The sequence below is a fragment of the Dama dama genome, chromosome 14 (assembly GCF_033118175.1).
Source record: "Dama dama isolate Ldn47 chromosome 14, ASM3311817v1, whole genome shotgun sequence".
In the NCBI taxonomy this organism is placed as follows: domain Eukaryota; kingdom Metazoa; phylum Chordata; class Mammalia; order Artiodactyla; family Cervidae; genus Dama; species Dama dama.
In genome coordinates, this window is record NC_083694.1 from 69,320,044 (window position 1) to 69,345,277 (window position 25,234).

The window sequence follows — 25,234 nt, forward strand, 5'->3', positions numbered from 1 at the left end:
ACAGAAAGGGTTAGTCGCTCAGCTGTGTCCGATTCTTCGCGACCCCATGGACTGAAGCCCACCAGGCTCCTCTGTCCATGACAAGAACACTGGAGTGGGTTGCCATTCCCTTCTCCTGGGGATCTTCCCAACCCAAGGATCGAACCCAGGTCTCCCACATTGCAGGCAGATTCTTTCCCGTCTGAGCCAGCACGAAAGCTGTGCAGAAGGAACTCCAGAGAGCCATGCTGAGTCGCCTGTAAGTGAGAATACAGCTGAGTACTGCTCAAGACACTCCTGTGAGAAAACCACCAGAGGCTGGGAAAAGACTCCTCCAAAAGGATTAAAGACCAAAGTCGTCAAATATCACACAGCACAGAAATAGGGCCTATTTTCAAGATCCAAAATGAGACACCAAACCTACAGGGCACTGATTCGAGTTCTAGAATATCTTGCCCAAAGGTGAGGAAAAATTAAACTCTACAGTAAATGCAGGTATGATCTCACTAAACAATATTTAAAAGAAGACCAAAACAAACAAGCTGTTTCCAAGTAACAGTCTAATTCATAACAAAATTCAAAAAAATAAACAAAATAGCCAACATGCAACAAGGAAAACTGCACAATATCTAGCATTGAATAAAAAATTATTAGGTATGCAAAGAAGAGGAGGTGAAAATTAAAAGAAAAAAAACAATCAAAATTGACTCAGAATGATAGAATTAGCAGACCATGATATATGGTTCCAGGTAATTTCACCACAAGCATCTTTGCTACATATCAGCCATGAATATTTTCATCACATACCTAGTTGATCATAAGGTAATTTTGCTGTAAAAGATTAATAATAAAAAAGAGGGACATTTAAAAGTACATAACGAAACATTAAGAAATGAATATATTAAAAGAAACTGTAACAAAATATAAAAATGTGGAATATATTTAAAATGTGTGTAAAGTCAAACAAAGCTGTACAAATAACTGATTTTATGAGTTGTAACAAGCACTATCCTCAAAGTCTCTCATTCACAGAATTTTATACATTTTTTCCTCTTATTAATCCATCTCCTCGTTGGCATTACTCTTTTGCCTTTTCAATGAAATTTCTTTCTATATTAGGAGAAGTAACAGTTTCCAAATACTAGGATGCATATCTGTAAACTGAGCTTTGAATTTCCGTGAAGGCCATCCACACTGTAGCTTGCTCCTCTTATACTGTCTCATGTCTGCTGACAGACACTGCAAATTTCTAAGGGAAACGTGGGTTCATTGCTGCAGGTTCAGATCACCGAAGCATCTGCAAACTGATACATTATTTCCTAGTATAATATGCAATCTGGGTCTACCCTCTCTTATTTCACACTTCTAGTATGTTTTATCACCATATTTTCTATCAACTCAATATATATAGTTTGTTATCATTCACTGTTTTAAGATCACCATACCTACTGGTCACTGTATAGACTATTATGAGGGCTAAGATTTATATAATATAAAAATGGGTGCATGGCGTTAATAGAGAAATGAAACCAAACAGCCAACCAGTTATTTTATCTTTATGGCAAAACTGCCTTACAGCCAATTAGTTATGCAATGACAATGCTTGCAGGAAAGATGCTTAAAGAGAAATACTGGACACAAATACTAACAGTTATTATAATGTATCCCATGGGTTCAAAAAGCTAGCAAACAGACAGAAAGTATTAAGAACCATTGATAATATGTTTTTAAAAACATAAATCAACCTTCTAAAGATGAATACTATAATATCAGAGGTAAAAAGATTGACAATAGATTAAATATTGAAAAATAAAACATTAGCCAACTTGAAGACATAACAATAGAAAGTAACTGAATAAAACAAAGAAAAAAAAATTCTTTAAAATGAACAGAAAGGCTGTAAACTGCGAGACAACTTAAGGTGCACAAATATATACGTAATTAGGGTCCATAAAAAAAGAGGCCAGAGAAGCGAGAATTCAGAAAACATTTGAAAAAATAAAGTTCAAAATTTTTACAAATTAAATGAAAATGACAAACTATAGAAGCTAACTGAACCCAAGTACAAAAAATATGAAGGTACAAAAAGGAATATCATATTCAAATTGTTTAAAAACCGTTATTAAGATCTTAAAAGCAACCAGAAAAAAATAACACATTATGTAGAAAGGAAAAAAGATAAGGTTAACAACAAATTATTTGTTAGAAACAAATGCAAGCTAGAAAAAGTGGGGCACCATCATTATAGCATTGAAAGAAGGGGAAAGGTGAGTAACCTAGAATTCTTCACCAGTGAAAATATCTTTGAAAAACAAAGGTAAAATAACAATAATAAATTGTTTTTAAACTGCGAGACGTTCAAAAGCGAAAAGAATTCATCACTAGCAAACCTACTTGAGAAATGTTAAAGTCCTTTAAGCAAAAAGAAAATGATACCACATGGAAACAGAGATGTATCAGAAAGGAATACAAGGCATTAGAAATGGCAAATGCATGGGTAAAGACAGGTTTCATCTTATTAATTTTTTAAAAAGATAATCGAGAGTAATATCATGGAAAATGGAGTAGAAAGCTTCAAGGGTTGGCTTCTGCACTGAAACAACTATTACACTGGAAAAAAGTATCAGAACCAACTATTCCTCAACAAAAAAATTTTGTTTTCTATTTCTTTACTTCTGTACCTACATGAGGTAATAGGTACTAAACTTATTGAGATAATCATCTCACGATGTATGTAAAGCTGAATTATTATGTTGTACACCATAAACTTATACAGTGCTGTATCTAAATTATATCCCAGTGAGACTTTAAATTTCTTTTTAAGTCAACTATTTCTGAATTCCGCAACCTAATCAGACACTTACAGCAACCGAGACATACCTGATGAAGAAGAGGTTGCTGAAATTTGGCAGCAGAGCAGCAGTGTACGAGCCAATTATAACCCTTCATCCTTGGCCCTGCCTGGGTGGGGAAGGCAGCTTATGCTCCTGGAGCAGCCGGCTGGTGCTGGGAGGGTTGGCAGTAAGCACTTTGTCTTATGAAAATTTGGGGCTGCACATTTTGGTTATTCTAGCTCTTCCCTAAAGGACCAGCACAGATGTTTGCCTTTGTTTTGGCTCCCTCAGACTACACTGACATCCCTGTCAGGAACTACTGAAAAATTTAGACAGGTAGAACTTTGTTTTGCTCGGCATTTTGGATCCAGACATTTAAGAAAACCTCTATGAGGTCATGGCTGACCACAGATATAATGCAAAAGGAAATTCAGTGACCACACATAAGAAAGGACAAAGACTTTTCATATAAGGTCTAACTGCAGCACCCAACAGGCAAAAGTCAGCAATCTCTGATGAGCAGGAGAATCTGATTTTCATGCCATATTATGGCATTCAAAATACCCACTTCCCAACAAAGAATCACAAAGCAAGGAAATAGGAAAGTATGTCCTGTTCACATAAAAAAAAAATATATACACACACACACACACACATATATATATATTTTGACATTTCAAAACTATCTCTAAGAAACCCAGACATTAAAACTGCTAGTAAAAAATTAGAAATCAACTGTATTAAATATGCTCAGTGAGCTAAAAGAAACAAGAAGAACTAAAGGAAATTCAGAGAGTAATGGTTTAACAAATAGAGGGTCAATATATACACACTGATCAAAAGAAACAAGCAAGAATTCTGATGATGAAGATGACTGAGATATAAGACAACTGGAAGTATTCAGTTTGAGAAGCAGAAAAATAATGAAGAAAAATTAACAAAGCCCAAAGGACCTAGGGAATATCATCAAGCATACAAATATATGTACTACAGGAGTCCCAAAAGGAGAAGAGAGAGGGACAGAAAAATATTTGAAGAGATAATGGCCACAAACACCCTAAATTTGTTGAAATAAATGTAAACATCCAAGAAGATCAAGAAATTCCAAGCACTATAAATGCAAAGTGCCCCACACGAACAAAGTCTTGAAAAAAGGAAGAAAGAAACAGCTCATTACATACAAAACTTTTTTTTTTTAAATCAGAAACCATGGAGGGCAGAGGGCAGTAGGATAACATATTTAAAGTCCTGAAAGGAAAAAAAGAAAGTCTGTGAACCAGGAATTTTACACACAGAAAAATTATCTTTTAAGAAAGAATAAAAAAGTAAGACATTTCCAGACAAATAAAAGTTGATGGAGCATGTTACTAGTAGAACTAACTGTCCTACAATAAATACTAAGGAAGTCCTTCAGGCTGAAACAAAGAAACAGTGGACAATACTAGAAGCCATGAGACTGAACAATACAGGGTAAATGGAACTACACAGATAAATAATACAGCCAGTTATTGCATTTTGGGTTTATAACTCATTTCCCTCGTCATTGTTTCAAAAGAAAATACATAAAATAACCATTACAGATCTATGGGCACCTAATGCATGTACACTAACAACTGCCAGAAACTGGATCTAAGAATCAAACCTCATTTACAATTGCATCATAAAGAATAAAATACCTGGCAAGAAATCAAACCAAGAGGCATAAACTACTCAGAAAACTATAAACTATATGATACTGATGAAGGAAACTGAAAATGACACAAACAGAAAGATATACTATGCTCAGGGACCAGAAGAATATTGTTAAAATGTCCATATTACCCAAGGCAATCCACACTGGTTCTAGAAAAGACAAATCAATGAAAAGAAAAGAAAAAAAATCTCAATACAGAAACTGACCCACACACACACACACACACTAATTTAGTGTATAATAACAGAAGTATATCAAATTAGCAAGGATGAATTATTCAATAATTAGTATTCAAATAACTGGTTAATCAAAGCTGAGTCCTTCACACTGAAAAAGCTGCAAGTGGATTCAAGACTTAAATGTTTAAAGATGCCTGCATTTTACAGTAATTAGAGATTCACTGAGTTAAACTATGAATTCTTTAGAGAAATCATCTCCAAACGTAAGCCACAGTCACCATCTGTCTGACTCACTTTGAGGACAAATTTCTCAAAGGTTTGTTTGTGTTTATCTAACTTTGGGGGTTAAAAGGTAGAAAAGATGAATCATATTTCAGTTGATGCACAGAAAACTGTCCTCTGTAGGTATTTTCTCTCTTCTTGAAAATGGTCATAAGGCAGTATAAATAACTAAGAAATCAAATTTATTGTTCAAAACAACCCAGCCATATATATCTCTTTATATAGAAACTCATATAAATAAAAAAGTGCTTAAGCCAATATATTCCATTCTTTCACCTGAGTCTTAGGATGAAACAGACCCATAAGAGGAACAACAACAACAAAAATCTCCCTTCTCCCCTGCTCTGCTTCTAATGGAAAAACATCTTAGGAGAGAGAAACCAAAACTAAATTGATAATGTGGGCAGCATTCTGTAAAATGTTCGGACACTTATCACTGAAAAGGGCTGTAGCGGTTGGTATATTTGACATCAATCTTCAGAATGACATCAAGAATTCATCTCTAATCATCTTCTCTGAGGATTAAAAAGGAGCCCTGTGCATCTCAGCTTCAAATCAGTGAGGCATCGATCCTGAGCTGGAGTAGGCCTAGACCTCGTCCCTTGGACCACAGGCTGGGCAGTTAAAAACATTCTGGTTCTTCTGTCCTGGTACCAATAAATGAACTTCCTTTCCATTTTCAGGGTCAGTTATTAAAGAGTGTGTAACACAGCTGAATAACACATATGGGTTTAAGAAAAACGGAAAGAGGCTTTAACCTCATGAAGTTGGTCCCTTAAAGTCATTCTGCAAAACACCTTAGCTGTATACTCACAAAACTCCAACTAATTCAGGCTATAGAAAAAGAAATAAAAGGATAAGAGAGAAAACGGTACTTTCAGACAGAAAGGACCTAGTGAGGCACACACAGTCTACATCCTGAGTGTGCTCTCCATTTTTATAATAAGGACTCCAGATTCTCAGAACACTGTGACCTTCACAATAAATTCTTTCCCCGTAAGTCCTGAACTTCAACCTCCCCCTTCAACTGTGGAGGGGCTGCCTTACTCACTAAATATTGATATTAACTTACAGCAGCCTCAATTTGGAATTTAAAACTAAAAATAGCAAGCATGAGTCAATGTGCTAGGCTCGTTTCCCTCTGGGTGCACATAAACCTCTCATTAAGAAGTTCAAGGAAGCTGGGAATGAATCAAAGAAAATACAGCTCCATGATTTCCACCTTCCATTAAATTGTAAATGTAAATGTCATGTTAATTATAGTAGCAAAAGCCCTATTCTTTGTTACCATCAAGGCTCTATAAATTCACAATCTAATTAAAAATTCTTGAGTCAGAAAAAAAAAAAGAACACCTTAAAATGTACTCTAACACAGTAGCTACAAAAATCTACTGGTCCCCTCAACTCAAGAATACCTCTTATTAGCACTGCCTAGAAGTCACTGAGCTATATGAAAGGGAAAGACAGCGAGCCAAGAGCCATAAAATATGAAAATAGTATACATAGGAGAACTATATTACAACTCTAGATTTTTTAAAAGATAAATTCAAACTAAATTACATGCTAGGAAAAGAAGCACATTATTTACAACACACTGTTTAGTCACAACAAAGAAATAGAAATAGTCACAAAAAATTATAATTTTTAGTATTTGAGTGTTGATTTAACAATATGTAAAAATGATTTTTACTGAATTTGCATGGAAACTGAACACAGATCTCTTCATGTGACTACATCCAAAAATTAGTGCTCAAAATTTTCCATACTGGGAGCCACTCCCTTATTCAGAGATCAACCAAGTGTTTCCTTTATAAATATCCCATCATTTAAATGAATTACTAAAACACTGTGGAAGATTCATGTTGAGCCAAGTCATTAGTAGCTCTCATATATTCAAAATGCTGAGTGTCAAACCACTAAAAAAAATGAGTGACAGAAACTCAGGGCATACCTCCCACATTCATATATACAGAACACATCTGACCCATTGTTAAGAGTCTGCAAGTTTCAAGGGCTGTCCCTACTCCTTCATTAAAATAATATTAATAACATGCATATACCAACTTACTGGCTAAGAAGCCAGACACAAAAAGCCTACATGATTCACTTAGCATAATGTTTTCAAGATGTGTCCATGTTGTGGCTTACATCAATGTTTCATTCCTTTTTGTGTGTGAATAATATTCCATTGTATGGATATAGCAATTTTGCTTACTCCATCAATTGGCTGATGTATATTTGGGGGTTGTTTCTGTTGTTTTGGTGATTATGAAAAATGCTGTTATGAACATTTATGTACAAGTTTTATATTAACATGCATTTTCAATTCTATTGAATATACCTGGACGTGGAATTGCTAGGTCATCTAGTAACTACAGTTGTCCCTCAGTATCCACCGGGCATTGGTTTCAGGACCTGCTGTGAATACCAAATCCAAGGATGCTAATGTCCACAGTGGGCCTACTATGACCATGATTCTGCATCAACGGATCCAAACAATCATTGATCAAGCATTAAGCTCATCATCTGAAACTGGCTGAACCCACACACACAGAACCCATAAATGAGGTATTGACTGCGTATTTATTGAAAAAATCTGCATGTAAGTGAGCCCATACAGCTCAAATCCATGATTTTAAAAAATTAACTATATATCTTTAACTTTTTCAAGAATTTTCAAACTGTTTTCTAAAGTGGTTGCACCATTTTACATTCTTACCAGCAATACATGAAGATTCCAATTTCTCCACATCCTCACCAACACTTGTTACTATTTAAGATCATTCTTAGTCAAGCATTTGGAAGAGGACAATAGAGAATCCTTATACAGTTCTATTTTGTTTTTTTTCCTCAGAAGCTGCCAAAGACTGAAAAGGAGTAAATAAAACTATCATTATGTGCAGGTGATATAAATGTCTATATAGAAAACCAAAAATATCTGTAGAAATAGTAACAGTTTAGCAATAAGACTGGATATAAAATCAATATAAAAATTAATTGCATTTACATTATCAGATTTCCTGTTCCTTACAGCAATAAAAATATTAGATTTCTAAGCACAAATCTAACAAAAATTATGCAAAATTTTTATAGAGAAATTTTTAAAACTTTATTGAAAGGCATTAAAAAATGCAAAGATATGTTCAAGAACAGAAGGTTTCAATTACAATAAAGACATTAACTCCATATGGATGCAAAGATTCAACATAACTCATTAAAATTTCAAAAGGGCTTTTTAAGAAACTGGACAGATTGATTCTAAAATTTAAACAAAAAGCAAATCAAAGGCCCAGCAATAATCATGACACTACTGAAAAAGAAAAAGAATTTGCCCTAATAGGTAAGAATCACAAAGTTCTAATAATCAGTGAAGAAAAGGAATAGCTAAGTGTTGATAATGGAACAGTGTGAAATATTTGAAATACCTGGTAAATTGTGTAAAGAAAAACCGAAATTAGGTTCTTACTTTTACATTTGGAAATATAAAAAATTTCCAAAAAATTAATTTCAGCCAGATTAATAACTATGACCAAAGTTTAAAAGGTTAAGACTTTAAACTTTTAAAAATATTATTTCCCCCCAAAGCCCCAAACAGTGCTAAAGAGAAAAAAAGGAGAGAGAAAGAAAGAAAAGAATGAAAAAAAGAATAGCTAGAAGTCTGACTAGTATTAAAATTTTTGCTCAAAGACCATAGACACTTGTATCTGCAAAAAAACGGAAGTTGCCTAGCTCCGTGCCTCCCAAATTTTCCTCTCCAAATTGTAAAAACTAGAAGTAAAAATTAAATCTACATAAAAAACCATGTCCTCAGAATAACTTGAATACAGAGAATACTGAAATCTCAAAATAAATGTTAGTAAAAAAGACAAAACTTAACAGATTTTAGGGCACAATCTCTCACATTCTCACCTACTCCAATCCCACTGAAAGGCTTTGTCTTAAACAAAGACAAAGTGCTGAGAAGACAGAAGGGAGAAGATTAAAAAAAAAAAAAGTGACCTAAAACTAATGTCAGAAAGAAAAGCCCACCCTAAATCTGAAAACAGTAAAAAAAAAAAAAAAAAAAAAAGAAAAGAAAAAACAATAGATTTAGATAGAGCACAGAGAAGGAATCTCAAAGTACATGTGAGCTGAAGAAACAAGCATGATTTAAATGGGTGGGTGGGTGTCTCTGTAACTTAGTTTTTGGAGAAGGAAAAGGCAAAAAGGGTAATTTGGTGGAGGTGAGGAAAAGAAACAAAATGGGATACAGTCTTGAGCTTCCCTGATGGCTCAGACAGTAAAGAATCTGCCTCCAATGCAAGAGACCTGCGATAGATCCCTGGGTCAAGAAGATCCCCTGGAGAAGGGAAAGACTACCCACTCCGGTATTCTTGCCTGGAGATTCCCCATGGACAGGCGAACCTGACGGGTTACAATCCCTGGGTTCCCAAAGAGTCGGACATGACCAAGACTGAGCAACTAACACTCACTTGCAAAGATAGAAGAATCACAAAATCAGACGATTCGGAACCCCTTCCCTGCCAACACAAAACACAAAATACCCTTACTATGTCTTTCCATTTCAATATCCTCTTCTACTCAGCCTGAAATTTGCTCACTGATGTCACATTTTTAAACTACACATCTACATCTGGAGGGAATTTATGCAGATGATCACCATTAACATAGAACATGTAAGACAAGGAAAAAGTAGGCATATTACATTAAGGTGGATTCACTGATAAGTGGGAGAATGGGGCTCACCGTGCTTCTTGGGCTCATTGTTTCATGAACATTTCCCAGCCTTTTTTGAGATTAGCTGTAGCCATGACTGAATTATGGACAAGGGGTATGCATCTGAGGGAGCGTGCATTGCTTCCAGGCCGAGCCCATAATCACCTTCCAGGCAGAATCCTCCCTCCCCCTTCCCTCTCCCACCCCCCCTGCTGGATGCAGATGAACCTGCAACCTCCAAAGGCACACAGGAGCCAGGAGCCCGGATCCCCGATTCGCTGCTCGAGACTGCGATGTAGCAATCACCCCGATCCACCTGACTCACAGGTGAGGAAGAAACCTGCATCCTGTTCAAGTCATTATCTCTTTGGGATTTGCCTGACATACCAACACCTTAAATGATACAAAAGGCTATTTCCTAAGGAAGCAGAAAAACATTAGCTAATGACATACGGTAAGAGGAGGTATGTGTCAACACTGAGGGAGAAGGAATGGCAGAGGTAAACTGTGAATGACGGGTCAGCAAGGACTCTGAGCTCTGGTTAATGAAGCATTGAGGTGGGTGCCTGAAAAGTGGACAGTAAAGGGATGTTTTAAGAAGAGAGGTGAAGTTCTAAACGTAATTATTGCATAACAAGCCTTTACTGCAAACGTTAGTGCCAAGTGAAGGTCACTCAGTCGTGTATGACTCTTTGCGACCCCATGGATTAGAAAGTCCCTGGAATTCTCTAGCCCCGAGTACTGGATTAGGCGGCCTTTCCTTTCTCCAGTGGATCTTCCTGACGCAGGCATCAAACTGGGGTCTCCTGCACTGCAGGTTGGGTATTTACCAACTGAGATACCAGGGAAGCCCAATAATAAGCCTTGATCGAAAAATGTAAACTCTGAAAATCGAGATACAACTATACAGGGAAAACGGGATGTGGACAAATGCATGGGGAGGATGAAATAATATTTTATTACTTTCAATAATGATTTAAATCATTGAATTATTTATGGACTGCTGCTGCTGCTGAATCGCTTCAGCCGTGTCCAACAACAGGAACACAATACTGTTATCCCATTCCATAGTTGAAGACAGTGAGATACATGTTGTTGTTCAGTGGCTAAGTCACGGCCAACTCTTTGCAACCCCATGGACTGCAGCACACGAGGCTTCCCTGTCATTGAGATATATGAGGGTTCAGTAACCCACCTAAGGTCAAACAGTTAATAAGTGGCAGAAAGACAGTATTATTAGAAACCAGGCATCTTGATTCTAGAACTTTACACCCAACCAATACACTAACCTACCAGAACTAAACCTTTACCTACAACAGGAGGAAAACAACAGATGTTTAAATATTTTCAAAAGCAAGAAATGAGAAACTTAATTTAGAATATGAAGGTGAGCAGAAAACAGCTAAAAGGGCTGAGTGCCTTCGACTGTGGGAGTAGGATGGGTGTGAAGGATGGAAGGGCTAAGAGTATGATCTTATTAACCGCAAAAGAAGCACTACTATGATTTAAAATCAGAGCTTTAACTTTCAGTGAAAAGAGGTAATTAAGACAAATGTTACATATCATAATTTTGCTTGAATTTAGACCTGCTGCAAATTCACTTTAAAAAGTGGATCTAACAGAAACTAACACAAGTTCCTTTGTAATAGAACACTTTAAGGGGAAATTCAACCTTAGTACCTAATTCACTTAGTACATCAACTATAGCTTGTTACCTTGTCTACTCTCCAATTGTCAAAACCCCAACCTCTGAAAGAACCACTAAATTAAAACTGACTGAGAACATTTGTTTCTGCACGATGCTTTCAGTTGAGAAAATCAGTGGAAAAATCAAACAACTATCCCTGGCAGAACACAAGACAACCATTAAGTGTGTGTTTTAAAATTGGAATTTCAAAGATAATATATTCATTAAGACAATAAACTATTCACGTTCAAAAACCACAACATAAACATCTCTTTAATGCTTACATGTAAACCTATGTTCAGGTTAACCTTGTATTTGGTCTTCTCTCTTCTACCTAAGCTCCCTTCCTGGGTGATCTTAACTAGTCTCACTGTTTTAAACACCACATATCAAGGGAAAGCGACGTTAACGTGGTAGCTGCTGATGCTCTCCCTGCAGGATAATAAGCCGGGATCGAACATATCCACAGATTAACTTCGGAAGACTACACCAAAACAGAGAAAGTTGGAGAAGGTACCTATGGAGTTGTGCCTAAGGGTAGACACAAAGCTACCAATCAAGTGATAACCATGAAGAGAATCAGACTAGAAAAGGGAAGAGGAAGGGGTTCCTAGTCCTGCAATTCAGGAAATATTTCTTACTAAAAGAACCTCGTCATCTAAATACAGTCAGTCTTCAAGACGTGCTTATGCAGGATTCCAGTTATGTCTCATCTTTGCATTCCTTTCCACAGATCTCAAGAAATATTTGGATTCTATCCCTCCTGGTCAGTTCACGGATTCTTCACTTGTTCAGAGTTATTTGTACCAAATCCTACAAGGCATAGTATTTTGTCACTCTAGAAGAGTTCTATACAGAGACTTAAACCTCAAAATCTACTGATGGATGGTAACCGAACAATTAAACCAGCAGATTTCGGCCTTGCCAGAGTTTTTGGAACAACCATTAGAGTATATAAGCATGAGGTAGTAACACTCTGGAAAAGATCTCTGGAAGTATGGCTGGGGTCAGCTTGCTACTCAACTCCAGTTGATAGCTGATCAACTCTTCATAATTTTCAGAGCTTTGGGCACTTCCAACAATGAAGCGTGGCCAGAAGTGGAATCTTCACAGACTATGAAAATACATTTTCCAAATGTAAACCAGGAAGTTTAGCTTTCCATGTCAAAAACTTGGATGCAAATGGCTTGGATCTGCTCTTGAAAATGTTAGTCTATGATCCTGCCAAATGAATTTCTGGCAAAATGGCACTGAATCATCCATACTTGAATGATTTGGACGGTCAAATTAAGAAGACAGAGCTTTCTGACAGCTTCCACGTATTGTGTCAAGAACAGATGATTGTACTTTTACTATCATCTCTGTTTATGTCTCATATGTTTTCTTAAGTTGTAAAACTTAAGCTGTATTTCATCTTCTGACTTCAAAAGTGTTAGCTTAAAAATGTAAGTCCTGTTCCATATGAATTTAAATATAATAATTCTGTATATGTTTGTAGACCCCACTGTAACAACTGTTTGTTACTATAATAAAACTATATAAATAAATATAGTATTGATGTCAGGAATCAGGAAAATTTTGAATTAGCTTAAACCATCTAAAATGCTACAGCAGTCTACTTTTCTTGTAGTTGAAAATACTAAAATTTAGGAAAGTGTGCTAAGTTCAAAGTTCATAATGCTCTGAAGTATTTTTTATGCTCTGAATGTTTAAATTTTCTTGTCAATTTCTTGCCATGAAGATGAGTATTCTTCAACTGGTATTTCAATTTGTGACCTACATGTTCAGGCACTCAGAATGAGAAAACTAACCAGATTTGAGAGATGATGCTTAATTTATGAGGTTTTTGGTAACATAAAACTAACATTAGTGTATGCCAAAGTGTGCTAAGTTTTACAGTCAGACATCAAGGGTTGTCCACAGCAGGAAAGAACAGTTTAGAAAATCTATGAGCTATCCTATTTTTAGGTAGGTTATCTACCTGAGTGAATTCTTGTGCTTTGGTCAGAGGTAATAACTATACAAAGGAGTTGCTTATCTTGGCTTTCAAGTCTGACTAAAACTCTGCAAATTTTGACATAGGTTTGTTTATTAGCAGCTTTCTTTGAAGGTTCTCATGTATAATTATTTAGCTAAAATCACTAGCCTTAGGAATTGCTTACTAATGCTGCTCATTGTGATGTTTACCTGTAAGCAGCCTAATTTAAATTGTTTGTTACAGCCAAGAGAAATCTCTAAAAATAATTCTATCATTTTTAGTATACATCTAAAAAAAAAAAACACATACCCCCAAATTTATCTCCTACTCTGACCTTTCTCTTGATTTCCAAATGCAAATATCCAACTTCCTTCCTTCCTGACATCTATGATAAACAGGCATCTCAAAGCTAACACATCCAAGGCAGAGAACCTGATTTCTACGCACCATGACTCCTGCCTGCTTCATCAGCTCTCCCAGTCTTTCCCATTTCGCTTAATAGCACAACCACTCAGAAGTGATGCCAAAACCTCTCAGTATTTCTCTCTTTCCCTTCCAACCCCCTCCATATTAAATCTATACTCAAGTTTTGTCAATTCTACCTATAAAGTATGTCCCCAACCTAATAAGCATTTCTCAACTTCTCCGCAGCTAACATCAAAACCCAAGCCCCATCAATTCTTACCTAGGCTATCTCAATAGCTTCCTACTGGTGTCTTTATATCCACTTTTTAACCTTTACGAATGATATATCACAAACAAATCACATCACTCACCTGCTTAAAACCCTCTTTTAGCCCTCCGTGTGTTTCAAATTAAGCATAAACCCCTTACTATGGCCTAAGTCCACACATGATCTGGAAACCACCCATCTCTCCGACCTCATCTGTGAGACTTCCCACACTCGTTCCCTCACTCACTACTGCTCCAGCCATGGTTCTTTCAGCATCTGGGACATGCCAAGCCTTGTTTCCACCTCAAAGCGTTTGCATTCTGTTCTCTATGACCTTGCCTGAGCATCACACTCCAGGTCCTTCTTGTCATGCAGATATCAGCTTAAATATTATCCCCTCAAAGGGTCCTGACCTGACAGACACACACACATACACATGCAGGCAGAGGCGCACATGCACACACACATTCTCTCTCTCATTCACCTCTAAAACCTGCCGCAGATACCTCTTTCATGGCACTACAACCAATAAACCCAAACCACCTCTTCCAGGGAAGAGTAAAATGTTACTAGAGGGTAGAAGACACAATAAAATAGCCATAGAAGCCAACTTAAAAAGGAAAAAAGAAAGAAAACCCAGCCCTAGGACCACAGGCTCAGAGCTTGCTGAGAAAGAGATGGAGAAGTTACAGAACCATATAACCTGTAGGCCTTTCCCTTCAGATTTTAGACTCTTTTAATTACCCCAAGTCAAAGAGGGATAAGAAAACACGGAGGAGCTTGCATCTCCTCTATACATGGAGAAAAAATAGGGACAATGCCAAGTAACTTGCAGTAAAATTTTAGTATAGAGGCAGGTTTTTTGCAGTGTCCTCTATTTAGATTGCCCTTGGCATCTAAGACCTATTCACAAGGGACAGTGTCCAAGACTGCCCCACTTCTGCTTCTCACAGCTATCCCACCCCTTCTCCACAATGCCCTGGGTATCATGCCTTCAGGTCCATAATTTCTCACCTTCCACAATGAAAGTGAAATACCCAATAAAACGTGGTAACAAGCTTGGATCCAAATGACAGAGGACCACACCTTCTCTTTCCATGTAATACATTTGAAATGAATTTCTAAAGATCAGACAGACTCTAATTATAGCAAATGTCAGGGAATGAAAAACCATGGGATGCTGATACAAAAAAACATTTCAGAAGAGGCAGGTTTTCATGGTGTCCTTTGAATCACACCACTGCAAACATCTATGTACTCTACAGACAGGTGAAAGAGCTATTCAACCTCACTTACATGAGAAATGAAAATATGAATGATGCTGAACTACTATTTTTACTTACCGGAGTACCAAAAAATCCACAAGTTTATGACACTCTGTTGGAAGAGCTGTGAATTCATGTATTTCTGGTGGGAATGCAAAATGGTACAATGCATAAAGACAGGAGTTTTGCAATTTCTGTAAAATGGTGTAAGAATTACTCTTTGACTCAGTTTTTTTTTTTTTTTTTAAAGAAATCTACTTAAAAACAGACCACTAGTAAGTAGTAACAAACATACAAAAGTATTCCTTGTGGCATAATTTCAACAGCAAAAATTTTAAAACAAAGCAACCTCCACTAGTAGGAAATTAATTAAATAAATTTTGGCATGTTCACATAATAGAGCACAAGGCAGCCAGGAAAAGGAATAAGAGAGATCTCTACCAACTTGAATTTAACTCTACAATATACAGTTAGGTTTCCTTTTTTTAAAAAAAAAAGCAATATAGAAAAAAATATACATATATTTCACCTTTTGTAGGAAGAAACATTATATATTTCTGGAATGGGTTGCCATTTTCTTCTCCAGGGCATCTTCCTGACCCAGGGATCAAACCTGCATCTCTTATGTTTCCTGCATTTGCAGGCTGGTTCTTTTTTTCCTCTGCTCACAGTACCTCTTATCATACAAAAGTTTTAAATTTAAAAATAGTATAATTTATCAATCTTTTCCTTCTGGGTCTGCTTTCTGTGACTCAAGGACTTTTTCTCACACTCAAATCACACTGTATATGAAATATTCTCCTAAAAGTTTTAAAGTTAATCCAAATATTTATTTTAGTGTAAAAGCATGAGGTACAGATCAATTTTTATTTTTTTGCATATAGATAAACATTTGTCCCAGCATCACTTAATAAGTATCCAATCTTATCCACTGATTTGTGCTACTCATATTTTACATAAATTTCCATGTAAATGAGTATCTTTTTGTGTTCTCTCTATAGTGTCTGATTAGACTATTTGTCTGTATCTGGGTCAATTCCACACTATGTTAATTACAGCAAATTTACGAGCTCTGGATATCAGCAGGACCAATCCCTGAAGCAGGGATGGCTAACTGCCTCAATATCCATTCTCTCTCTTCCTTTTAGCTATGGAATCAACCTCTGGATTTTACTTATTCTGCTCAAGCAGAACTATTCTAGGCTCCCCTTGCAGTTAGACATGAGCATGTGACTAAGTTCTGGCCACTTGCACGTGAGCACAAATTATCTGTTTGCAATTCCTGGATTGTATCCCTAAAAAGACTTACTTTCTTCCTTTCCCTTTCTGGAGACTGGATGTACACATGGTAACTTCAAATGCGCCAGGGAAGGCATCTTAAAGGTCATCAAAGAAAGACAAATGAACTCCTGCCTACGAGCTTGGACTTCTACATAAGAGAGAAGTAAACTTTCCTTGTTTAGCCACTTGGTCTCTGAGAAAGCAACCAACGGATATCTTATTAACACACACCCATGTTCCTCTACTTGAAAGCGAACTTAGTTCTTCTTGGCTGTTTGAACTGCCATATACACTTAAGAATTAACTTGTCCGCTCTCTGAAAATTCCTGATGGGATTTAGATTAGGGCTGCATTGAATTCATAGATCAATCTGGGGCACCCTGTGAATTTAAACATACTGCATATTTCTACCCATAAAATTATTTATCTCTTCATTTACGTATCTTCTTTTACGTCTATATATAAATCTTTTTAACTTGCTGTATAAAAGTCATTAACAACTTTTGTTCATTTTGTTCCTGTGTCTTTACAGATTTCGTAACACTCTAAAAGAGATCTTATTTTATTGCATTTCCTAATTATCTGTTGCCTATTATACAGGAATATGATAGTGTTAGTCACTCAGTCGTGCGACTCTTTGCAACCTCATGGACTGTAGTCCTCCAGGCTACTCTCTCCATGGAATTCTCTAGGCAAGAAAACTGGAGTGGGTTGCCATTCCCTTTTCCAGGGGATCTTCCCAACCCAGGGATCAAAGCTGGTCTCCTGCATTATGGGCAGATTCCTTACCATTTGAGCCACCAGGGAAGCCCATATAGGAAAGCAGTGGATTTTTATAAAGTGATCTTTTAAAAGCTGGCTTAAAACTCAACATTCGAAAAACTAAGATCATAGCATCCAGTCCCATCACTTCACGGCAAATAGATGGGGGAAAAAATGCAAACAGTTACAGACTTTATTTTCCTGGGCTTCAAAATCACTGTGGATGGCAACTTCAGCCATGAGATTAAAAGATGCTTGCTCCTTTATGACAAACTTAGCATATTAAAAAGCAGAGACATCACTTTGCCAACAAAGGTCCATGCAGTCAAAGCTATGGTTTTTCCAGTAGTCATGTATGGATGTGAGAGTTGGACTATAAAGAAGGCTGAACACTGAAAAAATGATGCTTTTGAAATGTGGTCCTGGAGAAGACTCCTAAGAGTCCTTTGGACAGCAAGGAAATCAAACCAGTCAATTCTAAAGGAAATCAATCCCAAATAGTCACTGGAAGGACTGATGCTGAAGCTGAAGCTCCGATACTTTGGTTACCTGATATGAAGAGTGGACTCAATGGAAAAGACCCTGATGCTGAAAAAGACTGAGGGCAGGAGGAGAAGGAGATGACAGAGGATGAGATGGTTGGATGGCATCATTGACTCAATGGACATGACTTTGAGCAAACTCCAGGAGATGGTGAAGAACAGGGAAGCCTGGTATGCTGCAGTCCATGGGGTCACAAGGAGTTAGCCATGACTTAGCAACAACATGACAGAACAACAACAATAATGACACAGAAAACAAAACTTGTAAACAACAAACTTGGATATTCAGCTTATGAGATTTTCAAGCAAAGTGCTAAAGGTAGCAGCTTGGTGTCTTCATGGTGCTTATGGTTAAATTTGAGAGGAATGAGATAAAGTGAGGGAAGAATCGTTAAGCAAAAAGAAACCAGTACCCGATGATTTGGAAAATCCCCCAGCCTATCCAGGCTGTAAATTATGCTAAAATCACGGGTTCCGTGTCAAGAAAGCATGCTCTGAGACAAAGCCAAGGCGGGACTAGACCACCTTTTGCTGGTGCCTCAAACAGAACAAAGGGTCACAATGCTCAGTGACTCTGAGCGCTCTCTGAAGAAATCAGACATGTGACTCACAGATCTCCTCAGCCACTCCAGCAGAAGCCAGAAACGGAGATAGAACCATCCAGAAAAGACTGTGGAGGGGCGTCCTGTCTAAAGAATGAGCCCCGGCCCGATATACAGGGAAGACTCGCGAGGATCTTTCCTGAGACTACTATGCCAGCAGAAACACCACCACGTTAGACTGAAAGGGACAAGAGAGGACAAAATGAAAGAAGAGTGACAGACTAACATTCTACAGGTGGCAAACAGTCTGATGAAAATACTCAGGTGCAAATATACATGACCCTTCTGGAAAAAGGAAGGATGACTCCAAGGACAGAGTCTTAAACCTGGGAGTGGAGCCTCAGACGTCAGGGCCAAGAGCCACAGAGTGTTATTTCCAGGTCTTGAAATCTAAAATGTTTTTCCCAATTGGGTTTCAAAACTGCTTGGCATCAGTGACTCCTCTCTTCCTTCCACTTTCCCACTTTTGGAATGGAAATGTCTGTAACTGTTATCCTGTTCCATCACTGTGTTTGAAGAGCAGGTAATATATTTGCTAGTTTCACACGTCTACAGATGGAGAGGAGTTCTGAACCAGGACAGATGGTATCTAGAGTTTCACCCATACCTGATATAAATGATTTAGACGATGGGACTTGAAGTTGAAAATATTTAGATGATATTTTGATGATTTATGGGCTTCCCTCATGGCTCAACTGGTCAAGAATCCGCCCACACTGCGGGAGACCTGGGTTTGATCCCTGGGTTGGGAAGATCCCCTGGAGAAGGGAACGGCTACCCACTACAGTATCCCAGCCTGGAGAATTCCATGGACTGTATAGTCCATGGGGTAGCAAAGAGTCAGACATGACTGAGTGACTTTCACTTTCACTTTGATGATTTACATGGTAAGACGTCTGAGTTAATGTTATAATGCAAGGCTTTGTAGATCAGGGTAAGGACTTTTGATTTTATTTTAGGTATAGAGGGAATCCAGAGAAGAATTCCAACCAGCAAAGTGATATGACCTAATTCACATCTAAAAGATCACTGATGTGTACTGTAAGGACGTTAAGAGTGGAAATGATGGAACCTGTTAGGAAACCATCACAGTAGTGTAGGCAAGAGAAGGTGAGGACCCAGACTACAATGCTAACAGCAGGATGGAGGAACAGAGGATAGATTCAAAAATGGATTCTGAAGGTAGAGTTGTCAGAAGTTGCTAATAATAAAAAAAAATCAATGCAGAAGATAAAGGAATGAGAGAAATACGTATGATTCCTAAGCTGGGACTTGACCATCTGAGTAGACTCTCCTATTCACCAGCTGAGATGGAGAAGACTGAGGAAGCTACAGATTCATGTGAGAAAACCAAGATTTGCATTTTAGACACACCACGTTTTTATTCTAACAGACATGCAGATAGAAATGTAAAGTAAGCACTTTGATATAAGAGGAGGGAACTCAAGGGCAGTTCAGAGCCAGATTTATAAATCTGCACGGCACTGAAAACAAAAGGACCAGGAGTTACCTGGTGGTCCAGTGGTTAGGACTCCACACTTTTACTGCCAAGGACATGGATTCAATCTCTGGTGAGGGAACCAAGATCCGACAAGCTACATGGCATGGTAAAAAAAAAACCACCAGAACCAAATTATATGTTGTGGTTGGTATAACCAACCACCTATTCTAAAGAAACAATAGGTGGAAAAAGAAGCAAGCCCAAGACCGAAGCCTAGTACATTCTAATATTTAGAGGTTTGACAGAGGAAAGAAGCTAGCAGACAGAGAAGAACAGCGAAACAGGTGAAAACAAGTTGAACACAGTGTTAGAGATGTCTTCTCGCCAGCACCATTGATACTAATTATAATTATTTGTCCTGACATAGCCTTCATAGGCTCTACTCTATAGAAGTCCAGTTTAAAATGCAAAACTTCCAGCTCTGAGCATTCATTTTAAAAATATTCACATGCTTAGAAAACATCCACTGGAAGAGGACCCAGTACTGAATGCTGAGGGGATACGCAGAGATCCAGGAACTTTTCCATGGTATGGCCACACGGAAATAAAAAAATTTTAACTTTAATCACAGGTTTTAAATTCTACAGAAAATTAGAAGAAGTGAAAATGCTGGACTAATCTAGAGAAATCTGGGCAAGGCATAGTCCGAGAACCACTGGGATAGGAATGGAGGTAGCAATAAAGAACAGCAAGAAGGGCCACATGAAAAAGGTGAGTTCAGACCAACATCTAACACTGCCAACACTATTCTCTCCACTGTAGCTTCCTGTTCCCCCTGCAGCCACAAGAAGCCCTTTATACGTTTTGTTTTCCTACCCTCTGGCTATCTCTACTGTGGTCTTGATTCTCTCTTCACCTGCCCACGGATTTTACAGCTTTTTGATTCCAATTGACTTGTACAGTGTCTTTTGCTGTTCAAATAAATTCTGTATTTTAAAAAGTTTTTGTGGGACAAGGTAATACCTATAAATCTACTTAAAATATTTTTAGTACATCTGGATTAACATGTTATAGGTGAAGACTAAAAATGTTTACACAGAGGAAGCAAACAAGGCTAATTTGTCCCCCTCTCCCCCATTTTAGATAAGAGGTGCAAGTCAACAGTGGTTACAGCACTGAAAAGCACAATGCTAAATCTGAGGTTTCAGGGAGCTGACTTCAATTCTCTCCTTTATGGTACCAGATACACAGATATATTACACCTTAATAAAGGAAGAGGCTATTTTTAAATGAACAGCAATCAAAGCTAGTGACACATAGATAAGCTAGTGTGATTATGTCAAATTCACCTAAAAGAGATTTCAACCCTTTTATTCAACTGGAAAGAAGCTGAGGCTTTCCAGACCTGTGGAAGACTTCCTGACAGCACGCGGACACTTCCCGGTGTGCCAGTCATGCCCAGGTGCCACAAGTACCGACAAGGCCTCAAGCCTCCTCAGGGTGAAACATGAAGGCAGGGAGCCCTGCTACTTGGCCAGACTCGGGAGGGCCAACTCGGCTTCCAAGAAAGACGAAAGAAAAAGACAGTGCCCCAAATTTAAAAAGAGAAAAGAACAGTACATCTATGGTGATTTCTCCTCCCCAGGCATACCTTTTCCTTTCAGCATACCCTTTCACAGATGTGATCGCTTTTGAGGGGGGGGACTCCCGAGGTTCTCCTGATTCTTTCCAATCTACCGAATACCTGGCTCCTTGCCTCCCACCTAGTAACTGAATTACCTTTCCTGGGGCCACCTCGTTCAACCACCCGGTTGTCAGCTGGCTCCTTCTAAAGAAGCACAGACAGCTGTTGGTGCCAAAAGATGTTGTGGTCTTTGGACATGATCCCGATGGGAATCACAACCAACTCCTCACACCCCTCTGATGGGGCACAGTAACAGAACAGAAGTCAATGGGGGGTCAGCATGCACTCAGACTCCAGATTCTGAAAGGGAACAAAAATCAAACCCTCCATTCTGCGCCTCTTCACCACGTCTGACAACCAACAGGCAAGAAAGCGGGCTTTACCAGCCCATGAACATGAAATATAAAGTAACAACTCTCAATAACCACATAATAAGCAGTCTGCACTTTATGAAAGGTGAAGTCCACAATACAAATAAGTAATATTAATATTTATTACATTTTATACTTTGTAAGTGCCAATTACCATTGTACTAAAATGCATCCTACACTCTGAGGGTTCACTTTGTATTTAAGTATCCATGCAGAGTACTGACTCACCTTTTCTAATACAAATAAGTTCATGCACTCCACAGGTTCTTTCTCCACCTGTTAAGAAAAATTTTTTCAGAAATTAAAAACAGGTCATGTCCTGGCTATGATAAACAGTGCTGTGATGAACATTGGGGTGCACGTGTCTCTTTCAGATCTGGTTTCCTCGGTGTGTATGCCCAGGATTGGGATTGCTGAGTCATATGGCAGTTCTAATTCCAGTTTTTTAAGCAGTCTCCACACTGTTCTCCATAATGGCTGTACTAGTTTGCATTCCCACCAACAGTGTAAGAGGACTCTGTGGGAGAAGGCGAGGGTGAGATGTTCTGAGAGAATAGCATTGAAACAAGTATACTATCAAGGGTGAAACAGACCACCAGCCCAGGTTGGATGCATGAGACAAGTGCTCGGGGCTGGTGCACTGGGAAGACCCAGAGGGATGGGATGGGGAGGGAGGCGGGAGGGGGGATCAGGATGGGGAACACATGTAAATCTATGGCTGATTCATGTCAATGTATGGCAAAAACCACTATAATATTTAAAGTAATTAGCCTCCACCTAATAAAAATAAATGGAAAAAAAAAAATAAAAACAGTTCATAACCTGAGTCTGTCTGTTTACAAAGAACTGCTATAAATTAGCTTCTAGAAACGGGCTCAGAAAAACGTTTCCTAACTCTTCTCTTCAAACTATACTATACAAATATGCTAACCTGATACATAGCTCCTTCCTGAACCCATAAGCTAAGATCTTATAAAATCTTGGAATAAGGAAGGTTCATTCAAGTATGTTATTTTAAATGGCAAGCTTCTCAAGAGCAGACATCATAGCACCGCTTCCTAAACACCTCTTTACATGATCCAGAAGGAAACACTGCAAGAAAAGACCCACTTTTGTATCTAAGCCTTGATTTATACAGATAAGTTATTATGGAAGGGTCAGTGCTACAAAGGCGACATTTATGTTTTACAACATATACTCATATTCTGATCCTTTCTCCATTCTCCAGCTACCCACTCTTCTAAATCTACAAGACAAATTTTATAAACAGCATGATGATAAAACAAATGTAACCAAAAAAATTACTTTATCTTATTATTATTAAAAAATTACATTTGTTATCATAAGAGTGTATTATTTTTAAAAATAGGTACTTTAAAAATAGGTATTTCCTTCACTCTGAAACATAGCACCACTGCCTTAAATGAATGTAAGCTGAACGAAATTCTGTAGTGTTCTATATATGCATAAATAACCTTACAATTATGCTGAAAATTGTGTTTAAACTTTATATAATAAAAATGTTAAATGATTTCATCATCTTAGCTCACTACAGAAGCTTATTATAAACAGTTAAGTTATAAGAAATAGAAATATCTTACAGCCATAACATGAGAAATAAAAACTATGATATCCACTGAAAAAAGTAGGTCATTCAGGAAGCAAGCTAAAAAACTAGAAAACAGTATTTCTATCACTAAAGTAGGTTAGAGCTACATTCTAACTTGTCTGTAACAATGCCACTGCCTCTTTATTATCAACAATATAGACTAATCACTGGTTATCAGGAAGACAGACTTAGCAAGAAACGCTTAACATAAAGTTATGATAATAAATTATTACTCAGCAAAACTTAATATAAATACAGTGAGACTTTATCAAAGGGGATATTACCAATGAGTAATCACTGATTATTGGCTAAAGGGGCAGAATGAACTATACCTACAAAATATACTTTATACAAAATATATTTTATCTTTAAATGAGAAATTAGTCAAATGACTGCTGGAAGGGGAAGCTTTACCAAGTTATAAGAAGTAACTATTTTCAAGAAGTTTAGAAGAACCATGTCATGCAACACAACTATAATATATATTGACACCATCACTGATATTTTCATAGGCTACTTAGAAATAGTCCTTATATAGTCATTAAGATCTATTGTCAAAAAGGTATTGTCAAAAGGGTAACACTTCTAACTTAAAAGATACACACATAATTCATGAAACAGTCTTTCATGCCTATAACTGAAACCAGACTTCCCGCATATGTAATATAGATTTATTTGGTTTTACTATACACATCTAGTCTTCAACATAACTGTATCATTTTATACAAGGCTTAATATAACAATAAAAACTACTGTAGTCTAAGACTTTTCTCAAAACTACAAATGACAATGAAAGCTAACTCTAAGAACTTTATAAATGAAAAGTTAAGTCAAATAACTACTGTATTTTAAATTTATAGAGTCAACCAATAATTACACTTGCCAAAGTATGCACAAAAATCACATAATTAGGAAAAGCAAGTAATACTGAGCTCTACTATTCTTGATATTTGTTCTGAAAATTCAAACCAACAAGTGAGATTTCACTGATATGTAACTCAAAGGCAATCACTATTATTACTGAAATAAAAAGATAGGTAAATGCCAGACCAAAAAAGTAAAATTGAGGGAAAAAAACTTTCAAAGTACAAAAGAAAAGTTAAATAAACCTCATGACATTATCAAATACAAAAATCACTATTTTTTTTATCCCCAATCCTTCCTAAGGCCAGAAAGAGTATAAGGAAAAAAATATGCATTGAACAGGTTAAATGTATATTTTTAATGTACATGTTTGGGAATCAAAAGGCTTAAATAGTTCTTCTATCTGAGATACAGCAAACTGTGTACAAATGTTACACCTTTTAAAAAATTTTCTAAAAGCAAATCTGAAAAGTTTACAAGAGAAATGTCAAATTTGTAAGCAAACAGCAAGCCACTGGAGGCACATCTTGACTTAAATATGGAGATATGGAGGTAATCCAAAAGTGGTCTACTGACTTTAAGAGTATAAGGCACAAGAGAAATGATTAATATTACTGTCTTTAAAAATTTCAGCTTTCTAAGGCATAATTGATACATAAAATTTTAAGATATTTAAAGTGTATACCACTAACCAACTACGTATATCCAATATATAGGAGAATAATTATTTTTATTTGTTTTTATTGAGATAAATGACCATACAACACTGTGTAAGTTTAAGGTAGACAGTGT

At 37.2% G+C, this 25,234-nt stretch overlaps 1 protein-coding gene and 1 pseudogene across 1 annotated transcript in view; one reads left to right on the top strand and one right to left on the bottom strand.

Annotated features, from left to right (window-relative positions):
- LOC133069522 (cyclin-dependent kinase 1-like) overlaps positions 1-14,364 on the top strand; it is a 29,316-nt pseudogene extending 14,952 nt beyond the window's left edge.
- The window catches only part of SYT14 (synaptotagmin 14), a 177,748-nt gene extending 155,515 nt beyond the window's left edge, over positions 1-22,233 (bottom strand). Inside the window, exons 1-2 of the mRNA XM_061161279.1 lie at positions 22,198-22,233; positions 15,365-15,428 (exon numbers count right to left, since the gene is read on the bottom strand). Coding sequence (XP_061017262.1) covers positions 15,365-15,428; positions 22,198-22,221 — 88 coding nt within the window. The 5' untranslated portion in view covers positions 22,222-22,233. The remainder of the gene's footprint in view (positions 1-15,364; positions 15,429-22,197) is intronic.
- Positions 22,234-25,234: the final 3,001 nt, after the last annotated feature.